The sequence below is a fragment of the Tauraco erythrolophus genome, chromosome 24 (assembly GCF_009769465.1).
Source record: "Tauraco erythrolophus isolate bTauEry1 chromosome 24, bTauEry1.pri, whole genome shotgun sequence".
NCBI classification, from domain to species: domain Eukaryota; kingdom Metazoa; phylum Chordata; class Aves; order Musophagiformes; family Musophagidae; genus Tauraco; species Tauraco erythrolophus.
Genome location: NC_141488.1, coordinates 4,869,242 through 4,889,806, shown reverse-complemented (window position 1 = coordinate 4,889,806; position 20,565 = coordinate 4,869,242). Strand labels below are relative to the sequence as shown.

At 65.0% G+C, this 20,565-nt stretch overlaps 3 protein-coding genes across 4 annotated transcripts; 1 reads left to right on the top strand and 2 right to left on the bottom strand.

The window, feature by feature from the left end:
* Nucleotides 1-2,429: 2,429 nt before the first annotated feature.
* PAFAH2 (platelet activating factor acetylhydrolase 2) lies at nucleotides 2,430-5,890 on the bottom strand. Of its 2 annotated transcripts, none has more exons than XM_086626133.1 (10): nucleotides 5,801-5,890; nucleotides 5,491-5,641; nucleotides 5,193-5,289; nucleotides 4,965-5,033; nucleotides 4,684-4,798; nucleotides 3,762-3,875; nucleotides 3,301-3,392; nucleotides 3,016-3,210; nucleotides 2,749-2,897; nucleotides 2,430-2,524 (listed from the first exon to the last, which is right to left on the bottom strand). In XM_086626133.1, the coding sequence occupies exons 1-10, from the start codon at nucleotides 5,888-5,890 to the stop codon at nucleotides 2,430-2,432; spliced, it is 1,167 nt and encodes a 388-aa protein (XP_086482259.1). The 2 variants fall into 2 exon arrangements, with proteins under 2 accessions (XP_086482259.1, XP_086482260.1); XM_086626134.1 differs by having other exon boundaries at nucleotides 3,016-3,186.
* Nucleotides 5,891-10,227: 4,337 nt separating this feature from the next.
* Nucleotides 10,228-16,877, top strand: EXTL1 (exostosin like glycosyltransferase 1). Its single transcript, XM_086626132.1, has 11 exons — nucleotides 10,228-11,162; nucleotides 14,163-14,256; nucleotides 14,333-14,440; nucleotides 14,828-14,947; nucleotides 15,045-15,177; nucleotides 15,258-15,376; nucleotides 15,738-15,833; nucleotides 15,914-16,000; nucleotides 16,204-16,364; nucleotides 16,436-16,607; nucleotides 16,701-16,877. The coding sequence occupies exons 1-11, from the start codon at nucleotides 10,228-10,230 to the stop codon at nucleotides 16,875-16,877; spliced, it is 2,202 nt and encodes a 733-aa protein (XP_086482258.1).
* Nucleotides 16,878-17,609: 732 nt separating this feature from the next.
* On the bottom strand, nucleotides 17,610-19,920 carry SLC30A2 (solute carrier family 30 member 2). Its single transcript, XM_086626100.1, has 8 exons — nucleotides 19,871-19,920; nucleotides 19,475-19,674; nucleotides 19,103-19,249; nucleotides 18,613-18,766; nucleotides 18,369-18,525; nucleotides 18,084-18,189; nucleotides 17,854-17,988; nucleotides 17,610-17,755 (listed from the first exon to the last, which is right to left on the bottom strand). Exons 1-8 carry the CDS (start codon nucleotides 19,918-19,920, stop codon nucleotides 17,610-17,612), a joined length of 1,095 nt encoding a protein of 364 aa, XP_086482226.1.
* Nucleotides 19,921-20,565: the final 645 nt, after the last annotated feature.

The window sequence follows — 20,565 nt, the reverse complement described above, 5'->3', positions numbered from 1 at the left end:
CTCTCAGGCCCAGCAAAGAAATCCGAGCAAGCTGGGATGTAGGGAACACTTTCCTTGTGTGCTACCCTAGGGATTTGTGCTGCATCTTTCATGCTGTCCCTAGCCCTGAGGCAGGAGCACGTAATGGGAATTGGGAGGAAAGTGCTGCTTGCGAGGGGAGCTTGATTGAAGAGATGGCTCCAGGCTGGATTTTAAAGCAGATGCAGCGAGGCAGGGAAGTAGGAACGTGTTGGGAGAGGGCTCCTGCACCACCAGATTGCACAGAGGAGTAGAGAGGAGCTGATGGAGGGGAGGAAAGAGGCTGTCTGCCCTGCCCGAGTGACCCTGGGGCTTTTCCAAACTCTCCCCTTTCTTCTGGCGGGGTTTTCCTCCAGAGACACAAAGACAATTGAGAATGTGGTCCCAGGCACACAGGCTGACTCCGGAGCGGGGAGCAAAGGGATGCAGGGCCAGGCAGAAGGACGACCTGCCCACCTTCCCCTCTCCTCCAGCCCTACGGGCACTGGGGATGGGAATAAGCAGTTTTCTGTGAACCAAAGGGTTAATGAATGTCAGAGCCACCCTCTGAGCACACTCGGTTTCTGCCACCCCCTTCCTGAAAGCCTTTACATAAGAGTCTTGCAGAATTTATAGCCTGCCTCAGCTGTGCCTGCTGGAGCCACGACCGGGCTGCTCCCCTCTGACTGCCACCGCAGATCCCCGGCCGTGCTAATTCAGGGAGGAAAATGGGTTTTGATTTCTGCACCAGTCACTGTCTCTCACTGTTAAAATGGGACGTGACAGGCTCTGCCCCCCCGCCCCGGCTCGCCCACACGAGCATCGACCTTGAATGTCGCCCGCCCACCCTCAGCATCCCGACACGGCGGTCCTGAGGCTCCCTGGGTTGTCACACGCCAGCCTGCTCCCAGGGCTAGAGATGGTGGTTCAGGTGTAAAACAATATTAAAAAAAAAATAATCTCAAAGCCTCCAAAGCACCGGGGTCTCGCGGTCCCGCTCACATCAGTCCTTTGTGTCACTGGGGGGCAGAGGAGATGCTGAAAGATGTCTTCTCTGTGCTGCGCCCTCCCCCGAGGCCACCCCTGAGCATCCTCAGCCCTAGGACTCGCCCTCCACTAAGAGGGGCCAGTGGCCACCAGTGAGACAAGGACGTGGCCGTCATGGTGACACAAAGAACTCAGGCACCGCAGGAGTGAGATGCTGCTTTTCCATTTCCCGTTCTTCCCCCAGAGAAAAGGCTTTGCTGGTGCCCATGTCGCCCGCTGTCTCTGGGTGAGGAATAGCACGTGCCACCCAAACCCCCCTCTCCTCCAGCCTCTACACCCCAGGAAATCCTGCCTGTCGTCCACAGCAGCTTCTCCCTGCGATGGCAGGAGGTGAAGCAAAGCCAGGGCTGCCACTGCCGTCCCCCCGCACGTCCCCAGCAGGAACGCCGCGCCGGTGGCGGCAGGGACAATGCAAAAGCAGATGGTGTGGCAGGAGCCCGCACGTTCCCAGCAGCTGCCGAGGCGGCGTGACTGGGCTTGCCTGCCGCCTCTCCTGCTGCGGTGCCAGCGAGGACCCTGGGGAGGGTCTCTGGTGGGGTAAATCCGTGCAGCTCCACCAACTTCAGCCCTGGCTGAGGATCAGACACCCCCCCCTTAAAAGCACCCCTTGCTCTAAGGTCTCCGGTGTTACCTGGGAACGTGCTGTAGGAACTTCCAAAGTGCCTCATTCCCACCGCCAGTGTGTGCCTGTTGCAGCAGCGTTGCTCTTCGTGCTACAAAACCAGGCTGGGCTGTTTTCCTTCCATCCCCGGGGCTCATTTCAGTCCCCATTTCACATCCTTGCACTGCTGGGGTGCTCAGACATACTTCCAGCCACCCCCATGTTTAAAACCATCCTCCTTCTTCCCCCCCCCCCGGTTTTAGGCGTGGAGTCAGCAATCTGGCCAGCTTTCCAGGACGAGGATAAGATTTTCCTTACTTTTGTACTTAGAGCCCTGATGCTGCCTCTTTTGTGCTGGTTCTTTTGGCCATGGTTGAACCACCCCCAACCCGCAGCGAACGACCCCCCTGCCTCCTCCTGCCAGATGTGCCACAGCTGCAGCAGATCCAGCCAGGCCCAGTGAGCAACTGATGCCCACCTACCCACCGAGTGCAAGAAGGGTGTCACTTGTGGCCCAAGTGACAGCCAGCTCAGTCTTTGTCCCTGGGGATTTTATTCCCTTCGCTCCACAGCCCTCACTGCAGGCAGCGCTTGAGCAGAGAGGGCTCTCCTGGCACGCTTGGTGAGCACCCTGGCCACCAGACATGATATGAGCATGGTCCCCAGGTCCTGCTCTCCCCATGGGTCCTCCTGCCCTTGGGAGGTTGACTCCTGCACGCCTCATTTCAGACAAGAAGCAGCCGTTTTCCCGGTACCCGGCTCCCACCAGCCACCTTGGAGCTGGCTACAGGTTGGAGTGGCAGAACGGTGCTTCTGGAACGACTGACTCTCCGATGCCTTCGAGGAGGTTGTCCCATTGATCGAACTCCTCTTCCAGGTCTGCATGGGGCAGAGATGGTGACGGGGTTACTACAGCAATCATCAGCCCGGCTCCAGGCATAAAGGAGGAGCAGCCCCCAGACCCCTTTGCTTTGTGCAACAGGATGGGAAGCACCAAACTCAAGCCCAGGGAGGCAGCAGCTGCCCCGCAGCCCCCCACGAGCGGGGGATCTCTCACACCCTCCCAAGCCCTTGGCCAACGTGCCCTCCGCCCTGCGCCGTACTGAGATGCCTTTGCAGGAAGGCCAGAGCCGCCCGGCTGGTGATGTCCAGACCCTTGCAGGGGTCGAGGGTCCCCCTCGCACCGAAGATGCGGCTGATGAGCTTCCCAGTGAGAAAGGTGAAGTCAGTCTGGCTCTGGTGCACGGATCCCCTGGGACAGGGAAGGGGAGCTTCAGTGGGAGCTGGGGAGAGGTCCTCCCGCTGGGACACAGCTCGTAGGTGCTCCCAGGAGGGTACCGGCAGGTGGGTGCCCCCAGCCCCGGACTCACAGGACAGTTATAATCTTCGTCTGGCTGTTTCTGGAGCTCAGCCTCTTCATTTTGGCAATGCTCTCTGGTGTCTGGAACTTCTCGGTGTTGATGAAGAGCACAGGCTTGGGCACCTCTGGGTACAGCGTGTTCTCCAGGGGGAACATCCAGGCGTCGAGAGCCACTGCGCACCTACGGCAGGACGGACACCTGGCACTGCCACCCATGCCACAGCTTCCCTTCCCTCCAGGATAAGCCACGTGTCTCTGGAGCTTCCCGTGGCTCCTTGTCCCTCCTGCAGCTCACCTGAAGCCAGGCTCCTTCACCAAGGCCAGCACTGCTGTCACCCCGCCAAAGGAATGGCCCATGACGGCGACTTTGGTCAGATCAACGCTGTCCTGCAAAAAGGAGAAGGCTGAGGAGCCTGTGCCCAAACCTGGCTGCAGAAGGTCCCTAATTAGGGAAGAAAAAGCCAAGGGAAGAAGATCAGCAAAGTCCCACTGCTCTGCAAGGGACACCATGTCCCATCTTTCGGTGCAATGGGACCTGGCTTGCCTGGAATGCATGGAGGAGAAAGGAGAAGAGAGGCACCAAGAAGGCGAGCGGCGGAAGGCTGTGGCTCTGCACAGACCCTGCTTGTCCCAGGAGGAAGAGCCCCACACCGCGAGGCCTGATCCTTCCACGGAGGGCACCCACCATGGCCCGAACCTCCCCATCACCCAAATGAACACCCTGGCTGGTCCTTCAGCACTGACGGACCCAGATACCTTCAGCACAGACAGATCAAAGTCCTGGTGAAGGATGTTTGGGACAGATTTACCGCTGCTGATGTCCTCGAAGAGCCGGAGCGCTCGCACACATTCCTCTGCTCTCTGATGAACCTGGGAGCGACAGTTGCCCCTTCCCCAGTTAACCCAGCTCCTCCACCCCACAAGTCTGCGGCCAGATCCTCCCTCCGACATCCCCCCACACTCATCCCTCTAAAACCGCGGTGCTTGGATGCAACCTTTCCCTCTACTTAGAATTTATTTCTCGTTCACCCTCCACACTTACGCTCATGGGTTCATCTTTACAGGAGACCCTTTCTCTGTCTGTGCAGCGCGCTGCGGGGCAGCACATACACAAAAATAAGAGACTGGAGGTGATTTAAGGCTGCCAAAAGCTCCTCCAACCACTACGTTTTCTAGAGAGCTTTTCTACAACAAATCTCCACTTGATGTTGTCCTTTTAAACGAAGCAGAAACGAGCAGGGAGGAACCTGGCTCAGCAGGAAACCTTCCTGCTCCCCAGCAAGCAGCTGTCCCGGATAATCCCGGAGAGACAAAAATCGGAGCGTGAACAAACCCAGCAGCCGGTCCGGGGCCTCGCCAGCCCGCAGCGCTGGGCTGGGCGGAAAGCCCGTTTCTCCCCGGGGTGTGGGTGGCATTAGAGGATATGGGGACGTGGCAAAGCCCAGCCTGGCTCCTGCCAGGGGCAGCTGGAGCCAGACACAGAAACGCCATGAAACAGAGAGGAACAGGTTGAACAGATTTTTCTCAGCTGCAAGGAGAAAGCTCAGCCCCGGCGTCACAGCGGTATGGGTTTGGGAAGGGCAGGGGATGAAGGCTCCAGGGATGGGGGACCAGCTCGGTTTGCAAGAGGGATTTCACACCTCCAGGGTTGCCCACCCTTAGCCCACCACCCTGGTACCTGCTTGTTTCGGAAATAAAACTCCTTCTGCCCTTGGGGCACCCGTCGGTAGGGAATCCACTCCTCCCTCCCAGCCTCCGTCGTGCAGAAATACGTCGCGGAGGCAGAATGGTCCCTGCAGTGGCAGGAGGGCAGGTGGCCGCATCACGGGGGGACCGGCAGCTCCCCGGGGTGCAATGCCCTGCCAACCCCATCCTGCCCAGCTGGCAGCGAGGCAGCTGTGTGGGAGGCATCGCTTGCCCCTTGCAGCTTCCGAATTCAGCAGGGACCGGGGCACCCACCTGTGCTCCAGCGCTGCCACCGTGAAGCCCCAGGATGCCAGCTCTGAGCAGACGGAGGAGTACAGGGTCCTGCCAGGGAGCCGGGGGGGAGTGGGGGTCAGGGCTGCGCTGCCAACGCAAGACAGGTCCGAGCGGGGCCGGGGGGGGCCAAGACAGACGCGTCCCTCTCCCAGCTCCGGCCCTGAGCAGGGGCTCAGCGTCCCCATCCCTAATTGGGGACCATCCTACCGAAAGGCTCCCAGGCCGTGGGAGAAGATGATGAGTGGGTACCCACTGCTGCAGGGCTTGAAAGGCCCGTTCCAGCTCAGCGGCACTCTGCAGGAGCCTGCAGGGAAGAGAAACCCCCCAGGAAAAGGGGGCACACGGGCAGCAGGGTGCTGCTGCTGCAGCGGGTCCCCACTCGGCTCCGTCCCTGCCTGCAGCACAGGGGATGGGCTTGGCGGCCTCGAACCCCACTAAGTGAGCGGGTCCCCAGGGGACAGGGGAGCAGCCAGGCTGGGGGACAGGGTGCCAGTCACCCCCTCACCGATGGTGACGTTGAGCAGGGGCGCACACCAGCGCCGGCTGCAGCGGGCGAAGTCGGCCAGGCCACCGCAGTACTCGTAGCGTGGGATCCAGAGTGGCCGCTCGGCCCCTGCTCGGGGCAGGCAGGGGTAGAAGAGCCGGAGGAAGAGCCCCTGGGGGAGAGATGGGAAGGGGGGACGCGGTGGGGACAGCATGGAGCAACCGTGGCCGTGGCCTCGGTGAGCTCAGCCATCGCAAATCCCGGCTGGCTGCAGCCACCCGGCCGCCCATGGAAGCCTGTCCCCATCTCCGTCCCCATCCTCATCCGGTACCTGCCGTGTGTGTCCCACCATGACATCCGCGCAGCCCACGTGGTGAGGTCCCTTCCCTGGGGGCAACGCCAGTAACTGCATCCCCCCCATGCTGCCGTGGCCGAGCCTTGCTGGAAGCACGGGGTCAGGGTCTGTCCCATGCGTGGGGGACCCCGACTCAATCCCTCCTCCTTCCCGCACCCCTCTCCCATTGCCCAGACCCCCGGCATCCCCCCAGCACTGCACCACCAAACGCACCGGCAGCAAGAGGAGAAATGAGGCTCCCAATTCCCACCAAATTCCCATGGGTGCAGCCCCTCTGAAGCCCCACGGTTTCTCTACGGGGCGCTGCCGGAGGGGGACAGTGGGGCTGATGACTGCTCGGTGCCCGCTGGCCTCAGCAGAACCTGCCCCACAGCCACCCCACTATGATGCTGGTGTCCCCATCCCCGTGCCCCACTGCGCCCGGGGACGCTGAGGGCTGGGGGGATGCAGCCGCCACAGGGCTGGGGGGGCAGAGGGGACGTGCGAGTGAGGGGGCAGTGCGGGGCTGACACGGCCACCAGCCCCGGGCACCCACGGGAGCCACTGAGGACACGGGGGGGCAGAGCCCCGCACCCCCCCACCATTCCCAGTTCAGAACTACAGCTCCCAGCAGCCCACGGGGATGGGGAACCACAACTCCCAGCAAGTCTCTGGGCCGGGACCACAGCTCCCGGAGTGCTCTGGGTCCCCGGACTACACCTCCCAGTATCCCCAGCTGAGCTACCGATCCCAGCGCTTCCCGGTGCCCCCAGTGCTCCCCCCAGCGCCCCCAGTTATCATCGCAGCTTCCCGTACCCCCCCAGCTCTCACTGCCCCCCCCACCTCCCACGGCCCTCACTTACCCCCCCACCTCCCAGTGCTCCCCAAGAGCTCCCAGTGCCTACCCCCCAGCTCCCAGTGCCCCTCCCAAGCTCCCACGGCTCCCCGAGCTCCCAGTTTCCCTCCGTGCCCTCCAGCTCCCAGCACACACTCCAAGCACTCAGTATCCCTCATTTCCACCCCCATCCCAAGTTCCCCCCTGCACTCACCGGTGCTCCGGGCCACAGCTCCCAGCACACACCAGTGCACCCTGGGCTACAGCTCCCAGTGTCACCCGTGCGTATGGACTACAGCTCCCAGTAGCCACCAGTACTGGACACCCCTCCCAGTGCCACCAGTGTGGGGCACAACCCCAGTCCCCTCATCGCAGCCATAGCCCCTCTGTGGGGTGCTGGGGCGGGGAGGGGTGTGGGGGTGTGCCCATGGGCACACACTGACCCCAGAGCTGCCCTGTCCCTGTCTGCACCCCAGCTGGGTTCCTGCCCCCCCGAGGTGCCCCGGGGTTCCTGCCCCCCCTCCCAAAGCCCCAGAGGTGCCCCGGGGCTCCCACTGCCCATCCCCATATTCCCTGTCCTTCGGTTAATCCGCTTTCTGCAGCTAAAGCGGCCCCGGGCCCGTGGTAATCCCCTCTGCGGCTGGGGATTAACTCCCCGTGGGGCCGAGCCAGCCCCTCAGCTGGGCCCGGCAAACAAATATCCAAAGATTCGGTAAAAAACGTCCCTACCAAGCTGCTGCACACACAGCCCTGTGTCAGGCTCGTCAGTGTGGTCACCTGGGTGCATGGGGAAACTGAGGCACAGGATGGGCACCGAATGGGGCCCTGGGGATGTCACTCTATGTGTGTCCCCTGGGTCCCACCTGGCTGCTGGGGCAGGGAGAGGGGATCCCAGCCCCAACCCGCCAGCACAGCCACCCTGGGGTGCCTGGCGCCTTCTCCCCTGGGACTGGTGGCACCCTGACCCATGCCAGGCACCCATCCTGCCCAGCGGCTGGTCCACGTGCAGGCTGAGGCCAGCCAGGTTGTTACGCCCATGGACAGGATCCAGCATGGCATCACGTCCCGGCTTGCCTGGCCGGCGGGGCAGGGTGGTTGCTGGTGGAGCTGGGGATGCCGGGGCAGGGTGGGAGAGGCGAGCCCTAACCTGCTCCTGCTGCCCGCTCCAGCCCACGCCTGGCTCCCCATGGTTGGGCTCGGTCCCCCCCAGCACCCCCACGTCACCCTGGGAGAGGGTCCTGGCTGGTGGCAGTGGGGGCTGCTCAAGGTGCTGAGTCTGGCTGCTCAAGGCCATCCTGCCCCCGTCTCCGATAGAGCCCTGCGGGACAGGGGTGTGGGGGGCCTGCAGGTGAACCCCCAGGGAGCTGGTTATGTGGGTGCTGCTGGGGGAGCACTGGGGGCTGGTTGGCTTCACTGCCGACCACGTTCCCCCCATGCTGGGCTCACGTGGCCTTTACTGGGGCTTTCTCTAAAGGGATTAACTTGGCCCACGCTCCCGCTCAGCTCCTGTTCCAGCCGCCCCATCAAGACTTCTCCCAGCCATGTGCTGTGGACAGCTGATTTGGGGGGTCAGGCTGGGACCCCCATCTCGGCCCTGCAGGAGGGTGAACCCTGCAGTCCAGCACCAGCTTTGCACCGTGGCCCCGGCCCTCGTGCCTGGACCGGTTTGGAGCCGGGTTTGTCTTAGGCAAGAGCTGTCGGGCTGTGGAAGGGCTCGTCCCACCTGACCTGTGCAGGGAGCCTGGGGGTCGCCGGAGCCCTAGGGGTCCCACTGGGACCCAGGGGTGTCACTGGGACCCGGGGGTGTCACTGGTGCCCGGGGCTGTTGTGTTTCTCGCTGGCTCCCTGCTCCCCATCGCTGCCCCATCGTGACCCCATGGTTGCCCTATCGCTGCCCCGTCCCTTCGGGGCTTCCCCGGGAGGCTCCGGGGCACAGACGGGCTGGGGGGCAGAAGGCAGCCGCACTCGAGCCTTGAGACCGGCGGGACGCGCCGCCCCTCCCGGAGGTCTCCGGTACCAGACGCCTCCGCGAGCAGCGACGCGAGTGGGGACACGGGACGTGGGGTCCCACGGCGGGCGGGCGGCGCCGGGACCCTGCGGAGCCCCGGCCCCCCCCGCCACGAGCACACGCACCCCCCGCCACGGGCGCGCGGGGAACCCCCGTCCCACGTGGGCGCTCTGCGGGCGGCGGCGCTCGGCCAATGGGAAGGCGTCGGGGGCGGGGGGGGGCTCCGAGGGGCGTGTCCGCTGGTAGGCACGGACCACGCCCACGGGGGCTCGAACTGCCAATGGGAGGCGGGTGGGCGGGGCCACGGGCGAATGTTGTGACGGACGGTGGGAACAGGAAGCGGTGTAACAGATGCGGGCGGGGGGGGCACGGAGCGGGGGGGGCACGGAGCGGGGGGGTGATGGGGCACCGGGGGTGATGGACCGCGGGGACCGGCCGGACGGCGGGGCCGGGCACTGACGGGGGAAGAGACGAGCGGACAAGGGGACAGGGTACAGCCAGCCCCGGGGGGGGGGGACACGGACAGACGGACAGACGACAGCCAGCCCCGGGGGGGGGCCGGGGACAGACAGACGGACGGCGGACAGCCAGCCCCGGGGTGCGGGGACGGGCGGCCTGGCACGGGGGCGGGAGGACAGGCAGCCACGAGGGTTGCGGGCAGCCGGGATCTTGCACAGGCAGCCAGGGGGGACACGGGGACAGATAGCCCGGCGCGGGGACAGACGGACAAGGTGACAAGGGAGGGGGACAACCCCAGCGCCCCCGAGCCAGGCGCGCCCCGCCGAGGGCACCCCCGGGGCAGGTGGGAGACCCTCGGGACCGGGGCTGCGCGGAGCCTCCCGCAGCGGCAGCGGCTCCTCCGTGCGGCCGCGCACCGGGAGCGCTGCGCCGCGGGCGGGGAGAGCCCGGGAGAGCGGCACGGCGGCTGCTCCGCCGTTTTTCCCGGCCGGGGATGCAGCCCGGAGCCGCGGGGAGCCGAGTTTCGAGACTTCGGAGCACGGCGGCCCAAAACCCACCCGGGGCTGCGGGGCACCGGCGTGTCCCCAAAGGTAACGGGGGAACCGGGCTTGGAGGCGGGGAAGGAGTAGGTTGGCGGGAGATGGGGGCTCCGGAGGGAGCGAGAGGTTTTATTCCCAGGAGGGATCTGGGAAGGGGGGTCCCGCCGCAGGGACACGAGGGGCCACTTGCGGTGACACAGTTGGTGGCAGCAGGACGGCGACGGCGCGACCTCTCCCCTTCTCCAGGGATTTGAAGCTGGGCCAAACGGTGCTGGAAATGTCATTGTCGCGGCCCGGGGGCCCAGCAAAGTAAACGCTGCGCCGGAGGGAAGGGAGCGGGACGCTGCTGCACCCAACTCTGCAGGGAGGGACGGCCCCGAAAAGCCAGCAAAGCCCTGGTCAGAGTGGACAGCAGGACAACCGTGGGGTTCATCCACACTTCCACAGGCTGCAAAGGCCACGGGACAATACCTGGGCACTGGGAGCCATCCCACTGCCCACTTGGGATTCAGGACACCAGCCTTTCGACCGGACTCCGGCGCCCATCCGAGCCCGATGAGGAGCCGGGGCTGCATGTGAACCTATGCAGACCAGGAAGAAATACATTTTCCTGACTTTCCTTGCCTCTTGGCTCCTGCTTTTCTTCTTTGGAGGAGACCAGCTGCGCCGTTTCGCTTTCTTTTCCGGGAGGAAAGCTGAAGCCCGGAGGAACTGGCCCCGCTGGACGGATCGGTCCCTCCTCAAAAGCTTTGCAGACCTCGAGGAGCTTCAGAGGGATGGGGACCCCTCGCTGCCATCGCCCCGGGAGCGGCGGGCGGCATGGCTGAGCGTCTACAAGAACAGCAGATGCCGGATGGAAACCTGCTTCGACTTCTCCAGGTGCGAGAAGCATGGCTTCAAAGTCTTCACCTACCCCCGGGAGAGGGACCAGCCCCTCTCGGAGAGTTACGGCAAAATCCTCACCTCCATTGAGCGCTCTCGCTACTACACCCCGAACCCCGAGGAAGCCTGCCTCTTCATCCTCAGCATCGACACGCTGGACCGCGACCACCTCTCGGGTCAATATGTCCGTAATGTCGATGAGAAAATCCGCAATTTCCCGCTCTGGAACGGTGGTCGTAACCACCTCATCTTCAACCTCTACTCAGGCACTTGGCCCAATTACACCGAGGACTTGGGCTTTGACATTGGCCAGGCCATCCTGGCCAAAGCCAGCTTCTACACTGAGAGCTTCAGGCCCGGCTTTGACATCTCCATCCCTCTCTTCTCCAAGGACCTCCCGCAGCGTGGCAGGGAGAAGGGGTGGTTGTATCAGGACTCGATCCCCCCAAAAAAGAAATACTTGTTGGTGTTCAAGGGGAAGCGGTACCTGACCGGCATCGGCTCCAGCACCAGGAACGCGCTGCACCACATCCACAATGGGAAGGACATCGTCTCGCTCACCACCTGCAAGCACGGCAAGGACTGGGAGAAGCACAAGGACACGCGCTGCGACAAGGATAACGTCGACTACGAAAAGTGAGTCGGAGATGGGATGGGAAAGGGGGTCTGGTGGGGTAGGGGACACCCCACAAATGTTCCTTCCCCTTGCGGGGTGCTGGACCTCCAGATGTTGGGCGAGAGGAAAGTTTTGGGCTCTCCTGAAATGGGTGAGGGTTTTATTTCCATAGTGGGGAGCGAGGCACTGGTTGTTCAGGGCTTTCCCAGTCTGTATTAAAGTTTGAGTAATCTGGCAAGAGCGGCTGTTATCTGCAATCACCACGGCCGCCTCTAATACGATTTCCCTTGTCCCTAACGCTGATGAATGATGCTTTTCTTCTCCCCCGTCCTGCCCTCCCCTAACATAAACGTTTCTCTTGGAGATAAGCCCGAAACATCCCCCCCCTCACTGGCTCCGCTAAAAATCCCACAAAACTGGCTGGGTCCTTGGGCATCCCAGCGTGGGCGGCCCCAAGCTCACCCGGACGTGGTGAAAAAGGAGGATGGTGGCTGCAGTGTGTGATGGACCTTGGTGGAAAAACCAGGCGGACAACGTTCTGTGAGTTTGGGGGGCTCCACGCTACAGGGACGCACACCGGCTCCTCACCTTCCCATCCTGCTGCTTGGGATCTGACACCAGCTGCCCAGCCCAGGGCTGGTAACACAGACCCCGTCCCACTGGTGATGGGCAGGTCCCCGTCCCAGTGCCTGGGGACATCCCACAGCCACCAACCAGGGAGCAGATGGGGAGAGGCTGCACTGGGCATCATCCTCAAAGCGTCTTAGGAGGTGCTGGGAGGTAAAAGTGGAGCTGGGGTGCTGTGGGCACTGGGATTAGCTGGGGCTTCGGGGTGGTTCGGGCACCATGTGGCCCTGTCCAGGGGGTGCCACCAGCCCAGCAGGGTCACGCACTGTGGCAGAGCCTTTTAGGGTACACGGCATGGCAGGATGGTGGGAGACACTGCTGGTGGGATGGGGGCTCCAAGGTCAGCCCTGTGCCATGCTGAGGGGCGGTGGGTTGGGAGATCCCCTCCCATCCAGCCCAGGTAATCCCCTAATGCTGTTTGTGAGTACAGGGAGATTTACACCTCGCCCGGGATGGCCTTAGACAGCGGATAGATGGGGAACACGTGGCGCAGGGCAGCGTGCTCGCCCATGACCCTGACCCTCCACCATCCCCCTCGTCCCCATGGGACACCCAGGAAAAAAGCCCTTGGCATCTCCATCGTGATGGGCCAGCTCTGCCCGACCTGCCGTGGCAGATTTATGCCCTCCTGCCCCCGGAGAAGATGTCCCTAGAGCCAAAGCAGGATGGTGTCGGAGCGACGACGGGGACAGGCCAGCAGGGAGGGGACACACCATGGTTGGCAAAGTGGCAGCAGAGGGCAGCGCGGGGAGCAGAGGAAGGCCTTGCCGGGGGCTCCATCGCCCTCCTCGCACCCGGGGGAGCTGCCTAAAACAAACCGGTTCTGTGCCCGCATAAAGGGTAGCTTGTAGCAGCACCGCGCTCCAGCCCCGCCACCGTCTGCCCCGGGTTGAAAGCCATCAAAGCGGGTTGGGAAAAGCTCTCCAGAGCCGATGGGTCCCACCGGCAGCATCGTGCCCAGCCGGAGCCACGGAGGGGCCAAGCGGAGGGAGCGCGGCGGGCGCCCGTCCCGTCCCAGCTCCTAACAAAACAAGGAAGCCCTGACGGCGTGATTACCCGGAAACCGCAACGCGTCAGGAGCGAAGTATTTCCATCGAGAGGTTTTGGCCCCGCAGCCCGGCCGGCGCCAGCCTCCCCGCGACGGCCGCCTGCAAGGAGAGGCTGCCCGCCGCTGCTCTGCCCACCGGGACGCATCCTGCTGCCTGCCCAGCCCTGGCAGTGGGAATGGCCCCACGGAGATGCTAGGGGTCATGGCTGGGTTTGGGGTCCCCCAGGAGCGAGTGGCAGTGGGACTGTCTCAAGAGCAAGTGCCGGCAATGTCCAGCCCCGGGGATGTGGCTGTGGTTTCCTGGTGGGGGGGTCTGGGCTCTGTTTGAGCCACCCTCACCCCTCCGGCAGGTTGCTTGGCCAGGAGCTGGGGTGCTTTTGGGGCAGGATGCCCTCATGGGGTTTTTGGAATCCACTGGGGACGTTGGGGTGGTTCATCCGGAGGCAGTTTTTATCCTAAAACATTGTGCCTTGGCATTGGTGCCGATTTCCTACAGCCCCGGGTGTCAGGATGCTCCAGGGTGCTCTAGCACCCATGGAGGGGACATGTCCTCGACCCCAGGCTGGCACCAGCCCCACGTCCCCACCGTGGGGAGACCCTTCCCCCTGGGGACCGGCACATTTTGAGCAGCCGCTTGGCCTCGCAGCCCCCCTGCAGCTGGACCACGCGCGTCCGCCCCAGCCCATCCAGGACGCAGCTGCCCCATCCGTCTCTCCCCGCGGGCAGAAACAGACGGGGTCTGTCCCGACCTAAAGTCAATATTGGATTTTCCGGCGCGGTTGCAGGGACCCGGCAGCGGATGCGCCTCTCCCCACCGGCCACACAGAAGGGGCTTTCATAGCCCCACGGCGCGAGCCCGGGCTGGGGTGGGGGGGCACGCTGCCTGCACCCCTGCAGGCAGCCGGCCCTCTGCCCCCGCCGAAATGCTGCCAGGGCAGGCAGGGCTGGTCCTGCCCGGCGAGTCTGGGCATGGCAGAGGAGTCACCGCAGTTTCGGGCTCGGGGGGTTCTGGCACCGGCTTTGCGTGGGGTTTCATTACAGGCGGGTGCAGGGAGTCGGGTAATGCCTTCGATGGGGCAGTGGGGTCCTATCCTGACACCCCCTCCCCCCTCCATCTTTAAGCGATGCCCGGGCACATCCACCCAGAGCATCTCTGCTCCACCAGCCCCGTGGAGCTGGGGCTGTTGGGAGCTAAAATCAGCCCCCATCAACCCTAATGCTGCCCTGGGCTGGCTCCATGCCCCCGGGATGGATGCTCAACCTTGTCGGGTGCCAGCAAGACCCCCCAGGATGCTCATGGGTGGGGGGGGGCCATGCCTGACCCCCACCCCATCTCCCATCCCAGGTTTGACTACCAGGAGCTGCTGCACAATTCCACCTTCTGCATCGTGCCCCGGGGCAGGCGCTTGGGCTCCTTCCGCTTCCTGGAGGCACTGCAGGTACTGGGGAGGGTGTTGGACCAGGGACACCCGGGTCTGGGGTCTCTGTCCCAGCCTGCGTGGGTTCCCACCGCAGGCCGCCTGCATCCCCGTGCTGCTGAGTGATGGCTGGGAGCTGCCCTTCGCCGAAGCCATCGACTGGGGCAAAGCTGCTGTCGTGGGCAACGAGAAGCTGCTGCTGCAGGTACCATGGCCGGATCCTGCCCCACGCCGGCCACAGGGACCCCCCCCCCAGTATTGACACCGGTGGTGATGGAGCCCCCAGCCAAGCCTGGGGGCAAAACCGCAGCCATCCCGGGGGCGGATGCAGGGGGGGTCTCAACCAGCCCAGAGTGGGGGGTCCCATCCCAGCCGCAGCCCTGGGGCATCATTTGTCTTGGAGAGGGGGCGTTGAACATCTCCCCACACCCAAAGCCCTTGGGGGTCCTGGACCAAATCCTGCTCCATGGAGAGGAGGCGGGGCAGTGGCACATCCCTCGGGATGGTGTGGAGGTGGCAGAGGTAAGGTGGCCCTGCCAAGGGGCACGGTGCGGGGCACACGACGTAAGAAACCATCTCCCCCCCACTGCAGATCCCCTCTGCCGTCCGCTGCATCCACCCGGAGCGCGTGCTGGCTTTCCAGCAGCAGACCCAGTTCCTGTGGGACGCGTACTTCTCCTCCGTCGACAAGATCGTGCACACCACGCTGGAGGTGAGCCCCCCCCACCCCGAACTCCCCACCCCACACCCCACCCCAGTCCCTGAGGTCACAACTGGGGTGCTGAGAGCATCTCCCGGGCCTCTGGCAGATCATCAAAGACCGACTGCTCCCGCATCGCTCCCGCTCCCGCTTCCTCTGGAACGCGCTGCCGGGGGGGCTCCTGGCTCTGCCCGACTTCTCCACCCACCTCGGGGACTTTCCCTTCTACTACCTGCAGCTCGGTAGGACCCCGCCTGCCCCAGCTGAGCACGGCAAACTCAGTGCACGCCACACCACCTGTCCTCTCCCTGCTTTTTTTCAGGCTCCAGCCCCTCCGAGAAGTTCACGGCTTTCATCCGGGCCAGCTCTCCGGCCGGCTCCCTCTCCCAGCCCATCCTCAGGCTCATCCAGGCCGTCTCCGGATCCCAGTACTGCGCCCAGGTGCAGGGAGCTGAGCCCCGCGCGGCTCGGTGCAGCTCTCAGGGATGCAGTCAGAGGGATGGGGTAGGGTGCCATGGGCTGGGAAGGGTGAGGGTGCAGATGGGATGGGAGGGGGTGGCTGATGGTGTCACCCTTGGGTGGGCAGAGCTGTGTCCCCAGCCCACTGGGGTGGAGGTGGGACCACCCGTGGGTTTATTGGGGTCCAGACCAGCGTAAGATGGTTTTGGGGTGAGCTGGGTTAGTGCAGGTCCCACTGCGGAGCTGGGGGGTGCTCAGCCCTGGCTGCCCTGTGAACACCAACGTACCCCAAGGGGTCAGCCCAGCCAAGCACCCCTGGACACAGTGGTCCTCCCCGGTGCAGATCCTGGTGCTGTGGAGCAGCGAGAAGCCACCACCACCGAGTGGGAAATGGCCTCAGACCACCATGCCTCTGACCATCATCCAGGGCAGGGGGAAGGTGAGAGGAGCCAGGACACGGGCAGGGAGCTGGGGCACCCACCCCACGGCACATCCCAACCTGATTTCCCCCCGCTGTAGCTCAGCGACCGCTTCTTCCCCTACGCGGCCATCCAGACGGATGCCGTGCTGAGCCTGGACGAGCACACCAGCCTCTCGACCAGCGAGGTGAGGCCGTGAGCGCTGCGGTCCCTGGCCCCGTGGAGCTGGGACAAGCCCCGTGCCGAGCCAGGAAGGATGCTCAGCCGTCACCACAGGGCTGGCAGGGAGCGGTGCCCGCTGTCCCCGTGTCCCCCACGCCCAGGGGCGACGGTGAGCCCCCTCCCGTAGGTCCCCGCAGCCTGGTGACACTGTCCCCCATCCCGTGCCAGGTGGATTTCGCCTTCGTGGTGTGGCGCAGCTTCCCCGAGCGCATCGTGGGCTTCCTCACGCAGAGCCACTTCTGGGACCCTGAGCAGAGGCGCTGGGGCTACACGTCCAGATGGACCAACGAGCTCTCCATCATCATCACCGCCGCCGCCTTCTACCACAGGTACCCGGCCGGGGACGGGCCGGCGGCGCAGCGGGGTCTCGGCCGCACCCTGACCCCCACCTCGCTCCCAGGTATTATCACAGCCTCTTCACGGAGTACCTGCCGGCGGGGCTGCGGGAGCTGGTGGACGGCCTGACTGCCTGCGAGGACATCCTGATGAACGTCCTCGTGGCCGCCGTCACCAAGCTGCCGCCCATCAAGGTCACCCAGCGGAAGCAGCACAAGGACACCGTGCCCCAGCAGGTAGGGCACAAGGGCAGGAGGGGACGTGGGGACCCCTCCTTGGCTGCGAAGCAGAGCCCCTCACCCCCACGTTCCCCTCCCGCCAAGGTGAAGGGCACGGCGGGGGCCGGCGGCCGGCGTTTCTCCCAGCGGCACGACTGCCTCAACCAGCTGGTGGGCTGGTTCGGCTCCATGCCCCTCGTGTCCTCCCAGTTGCGCCTCGACCCCGTTCTCTTCAAGGACCAGGTCTCCGTCCTGCGCAAGAAATACCCACGCTTGGAGAAACTCTGAGGGCTGCCAGGGAGCCGGAGCGGGGATGGCCCCGGGTGCCCCGTTCCCGGTTCACGGAGCCTGTTCCTGGTGCACGGAGCCCTCCCTGGAGCAGACAGTCGCAGCCAACGGGGTTTTATTGGTTATTGGGTTTTACCAGTGCAATAAAGGCAGGTGGAGAGGCAGAGTCCAGCCGGCGGCTGTGGGGTACGGTGAGTGGGCTGTGCCCCGTGGGGAGCACTGGTGGTTTGGTGCACCGGTGCCTCTGCCGCCGGCAGCCACCCCGAGCGCCCTGGGAATAACGCGTGCGGCACCCGGCCACGCAGGCAGCCCCCCCGGCCCCCAGCCCGGCGGGGAGGGCGAGTCCTTCGGCTTCCCGAGAGCAAACAGAGGAGCGATAAGAGGCGAGAGCGGGGCGAGCGTGTCCTCCCTCCCCCGGCTGGGATGGGTGCCCCGCAGACCCAGGGCTCCCCAGCACCCCACTGCCTCCCCGAAGAAGGGAAAGGCTCCTTTCAGCTGCTTTTTCCCCCAGCTGACTAGAAATGGTGGGAATTAAGGCCATGTCTGGCCTCACACAGCTGCTCCCCTCCGGCCGCTGCGGCCGTGGATCCGTCCTTGGAGATAACACCCAGCGCCACCAGACCCAACATCCCCCCCCGCACACAACCAGCCCTTTGCTCCGCTTTTATTTTCCATGTATGAAAAGTCCCGTCCCCGGGATGCGAGGGGAATGCCGGGGGTGGGGGGGTGCCCTCAGTCACGGGGGGGCTGGCATTCCCGGCAGTCCCGCATCTCCTCGGAGTAGCTCTCCACCTGGATCGTGGTGGTATGGAAGCGGAAGGTGCCCTGGAGCCGGGAGCTGGCCTCTTCCAGCACCTCCTGCGCGCTGGCACCCGCGTCTGCAAGGAGCAAGGGTGAGGGGGGATGTTGGGGTGTGGGTGAACCCCGAATCTCCCTCCTTCTTCCCTCCATGGCTTCCCCCGGGAGTGGCACTCACTGATGGCGATGTGCACGGAGAGCAGCGGCTGCGCCGCCGTCAGCGCCCAGATGTGGAGGCTGTGCACAGCCTCCACCCCCCCCACCGCCAGCAGCGTCTCCTGCACGGCGTTGAAGTCCATCCCTTTGGGAGTGCCTGGGGAGGGGGAGATGCGGACGCTGGAGGGACGGGGGTCACGGCACCCATGGGTGGCCCCGGCACCCGGATCTCCCCCCTCATTGGGTGCCTACCCTCCATGAGGACAAGGAGGACGTCACGGAGGATGGTCAGCGTCGTCCCCAGCACCAGCGCGGAGAAGAGGAAGGTGCAGATGGGATCGACGTACTTGTACTCGGGCTGGAGGGGGTGGGAGAGGATGAGGCCTCTCCAATGCCATCACCCCACCCCAAATCCACATCAGCACCAGCAGGGAGGGAACACGGTCCCCTCCCTCTTGCCCCTGTGCTTGGCTAAGGCTGGCTGGAGCCACTGTCCCTGTGTCCCCAGCACTCCTTTGCCCCCGTGACCACCCAGACCTTAAAGAAGATGATGTAGGACGCGATGAGGACGCCGACGCTCTGCAGCAGGTCCCCCACGACGTGGACGAAGGCAGCGCGGACGCTGGCATTGGGCTGCTCGCCGGCTGCCCCGTGGCTGTGCCCGTGTCCCGTCTGGTGCAGAGCCAGCCCCATCCTGCGGGCAGGGCAGCAGTGACATTCCCGGGGCCACCAGGCACAGGGTGGGGGACACCCAGGGAGGGCGAGCGCTGGCCACACGTACACGATGTTGACGGCCACGGCGCAGGCGGAGGTGATGAGCATGACGTCACCCTCGATGTCGTAGTCAGCTGAGAGCAGGCGCTGGGCCGCCAGGTAGACCAGGACGCCCGTCACCACCCAGATGGAGAGCACGGAGAGCAGGGCCCCCAGGATCTCTGCAGAGAGGACCCCCCCCCGCCCCACGTTGCCACTTCACCCCGCAGAGCTGCTGCATCAAGCCTGAGCACCCTCCCGGCCTCCCCGACAGCACCAGGGCTCAGGGTGGGCACCCAGCCCCCGTCCCCAGGGTTGTTCCCTCCATGAGGATGGCAGCACCTGTGCCCTGCCCTGCCCATATACATGGTGTCATGGCTTTGCCAGGGCTCCCTGTGCCGCCCAGGGCTTCATGAGGCACCCAGTCCCCATGGGGAGGGCACCCTGGGATGCTCCCAGTGCTCCCTGGGGTCCCCAGGAGCCAGATGGCAGCCCCGGGAGTGCTGCCACCCTGTTACCTGCCCGGTGCCAGCCGAAGTTCATGGTTTTGGTGGGGGGTCGTGAGGACACCCAGAGCGCGAAGAGGCTGATCATGATGCTGGCGAAGTCCGTCAGGAGGTGGGCTGCGTCCGTCAGGATGGCCAGGCTGTGCGCCAGGTACCCGCCTGTGGAGAGGGGGCAGTGGGTACATCGGGGTGGCACCGGGGGGTCCCACCCTGTGCCACAGTGAGGGCCTCACCAGGCGCTCGGACCTGCCAAAAAGCTACGGGGAGCTGTGCCTGCACCCTGCCCGCACCGCGGCGGGGAATCAGGCCAAGGGGGACCACGGGCAGCCACCCAGGGTGCTCCCACAGGGACCACTCCGCGCGGACCCTGCACCCACCACTCACCCACGGCTTCCCCCACCATGAAGACAAGGCAGATGCTGGCGGCCAGGTAGAGCTTCCTGCGGGCCCGCTGCTGCTGGCCGGGGTGGCCATCGGCCCCTGGTGCGTGGCAGTGCCGCCTGCGCCGTGCCCCCAGCTCCAGCGCAGGTGCCTGTCCCTGCACCGAGTTGTGCCCGTTCTTTTGTGCCGCCCCCAGGTAGGACCTGCTGGGGAAAGGGGCCGTCAGGGACCCGAGCCGGGGGGGACCTGGGATGATTTGGGGGAGCGGGTTGGACCCCGAACCTCCTCCCCACCCCAGCACCCCCTTCCCTGGCCAGATGCCTCCAAGGGACCCCACATGGGAGGCGCGGGGGGAGGAGGGGACCCCACGTCCCCAGCCCCCCCCAGGCACCCCCGTACCCGCCTGCAGCCTCGCTCAGCAGGTGCCGCTGCTCGTCGCCGGCCGCCATCCTCCTCCAGGCGGGGGTCCGGGGGGGTGACCCCGGTGCGTGGCGAGTGCTGGCAGCAGCCGGTGGCCGCGGCCCGTGTGAATCGCCGGTGACTCGTGTGCAAAGCGCGGCCGGGGCGGAGGTGTGGGGGGGGGGGGGGGGGGGGAGGCCGGCTGCAAAGCGCCCGCGGCCGCCACCCCCGCGGGGGGTCCATGCCCCCCGCACCCGGGGGGGCTGCTATTGGGGGGGGTGTGTGTTCTGGGACACCCCCCCCCCATGGGCACCCCCCTGGAACCGCGCACCAGGGCATGGGTGCAGCCCCCCCCGAGGTGGGGGGAGGTTGGAGCAGCCCCCCCGGCCCCACTAAAGGCAGCTGGTGACCCCGCGCCTGACGTCCCCCCAGTTTGATCCAGCCGTGGAGCACCATGTGATGGATAAATCCGGGATCAGACACCCCCCCCCCCCCAGTGCAGCGACTCCTGCCCACCGCCCCCCAGTGCAGCGCTAGTTGCCCTGGGGCTAATTGCAATCACAGCCCAGCCCAGCACACCGCTGCGGCTGCTGCCTCAGTTTCCCCTTTGGCCAGGGGCCGGTCCAGACTTATGATTTTGCAGGACAAAATTATTCGCGGTATATTTTTGCATTCACAGTGTATTTTTGCCATCG

Coding starts and splice junctions, on each gene's coding strand:
- PAFAH2 (XM_086626133.1), bottom strand. CDS start 5,890: ATGGGGGGGATGCAGTTACTGGCGTTGCCCCCAGGGAAGGGACCTCAC. Junction 3,393..3,761: donor TTGATCTGTCTGTGCTGAAG/GTATCTGGGTCC, acceptor TCCTTTTTGCAG/GACAGCGTTGATCTGACCAA. Junction 3,211..3,300: donor GTGAAGGAGCCTGGCTTCAG/GTGAGCTGCAGG, acceptor CATGGGTGGCAG/TGCCAGGTGTCCGTCCTGCC.
- EXTL1 (XM_086626132.1), top strand. CDS start 10,228: ATGCAGACCAGGAAGAAATACATTTTCCTGACTTTCCTTGCCTCTTGG. Junction 15,178..15,257: donor CTTCTACTACCTGCAGCTCG/GTAGGACCCCGC, acceptor GCTTTTTTTCAG/GCTCCAGCCCCTCCGAGAAG. Junction 16,001..16,203: donor CCAGCCTCTCGACCAGCGAG/GTGAGGCCGTGA, acceptor ATCCCGTGCCAG/GTGGATTTCGCCTTCGTGGT.
- SLC30A2 (XM_086626100.1), bottom strand. CDS start 19,920: ATGGCGGCCGGCGACGAGCAGCGGCACCTGCTGAGCGAGGCTGCAGGC. Junction 18,526..18,612: donor GCCGTGGCCGTCAACATCGT/GTACGTGTGGCC, acceptor CCCTGCCCGCAG/GATGGGGCTGGCTCTGCACC. Junction 17,989..18,083: donor CCTCCTTGTCCTCATGGAGG/GTAGGCACCCAA, acceptor CCCCCTCCCCAG/GCACTCCCAAAGGGATGGAC.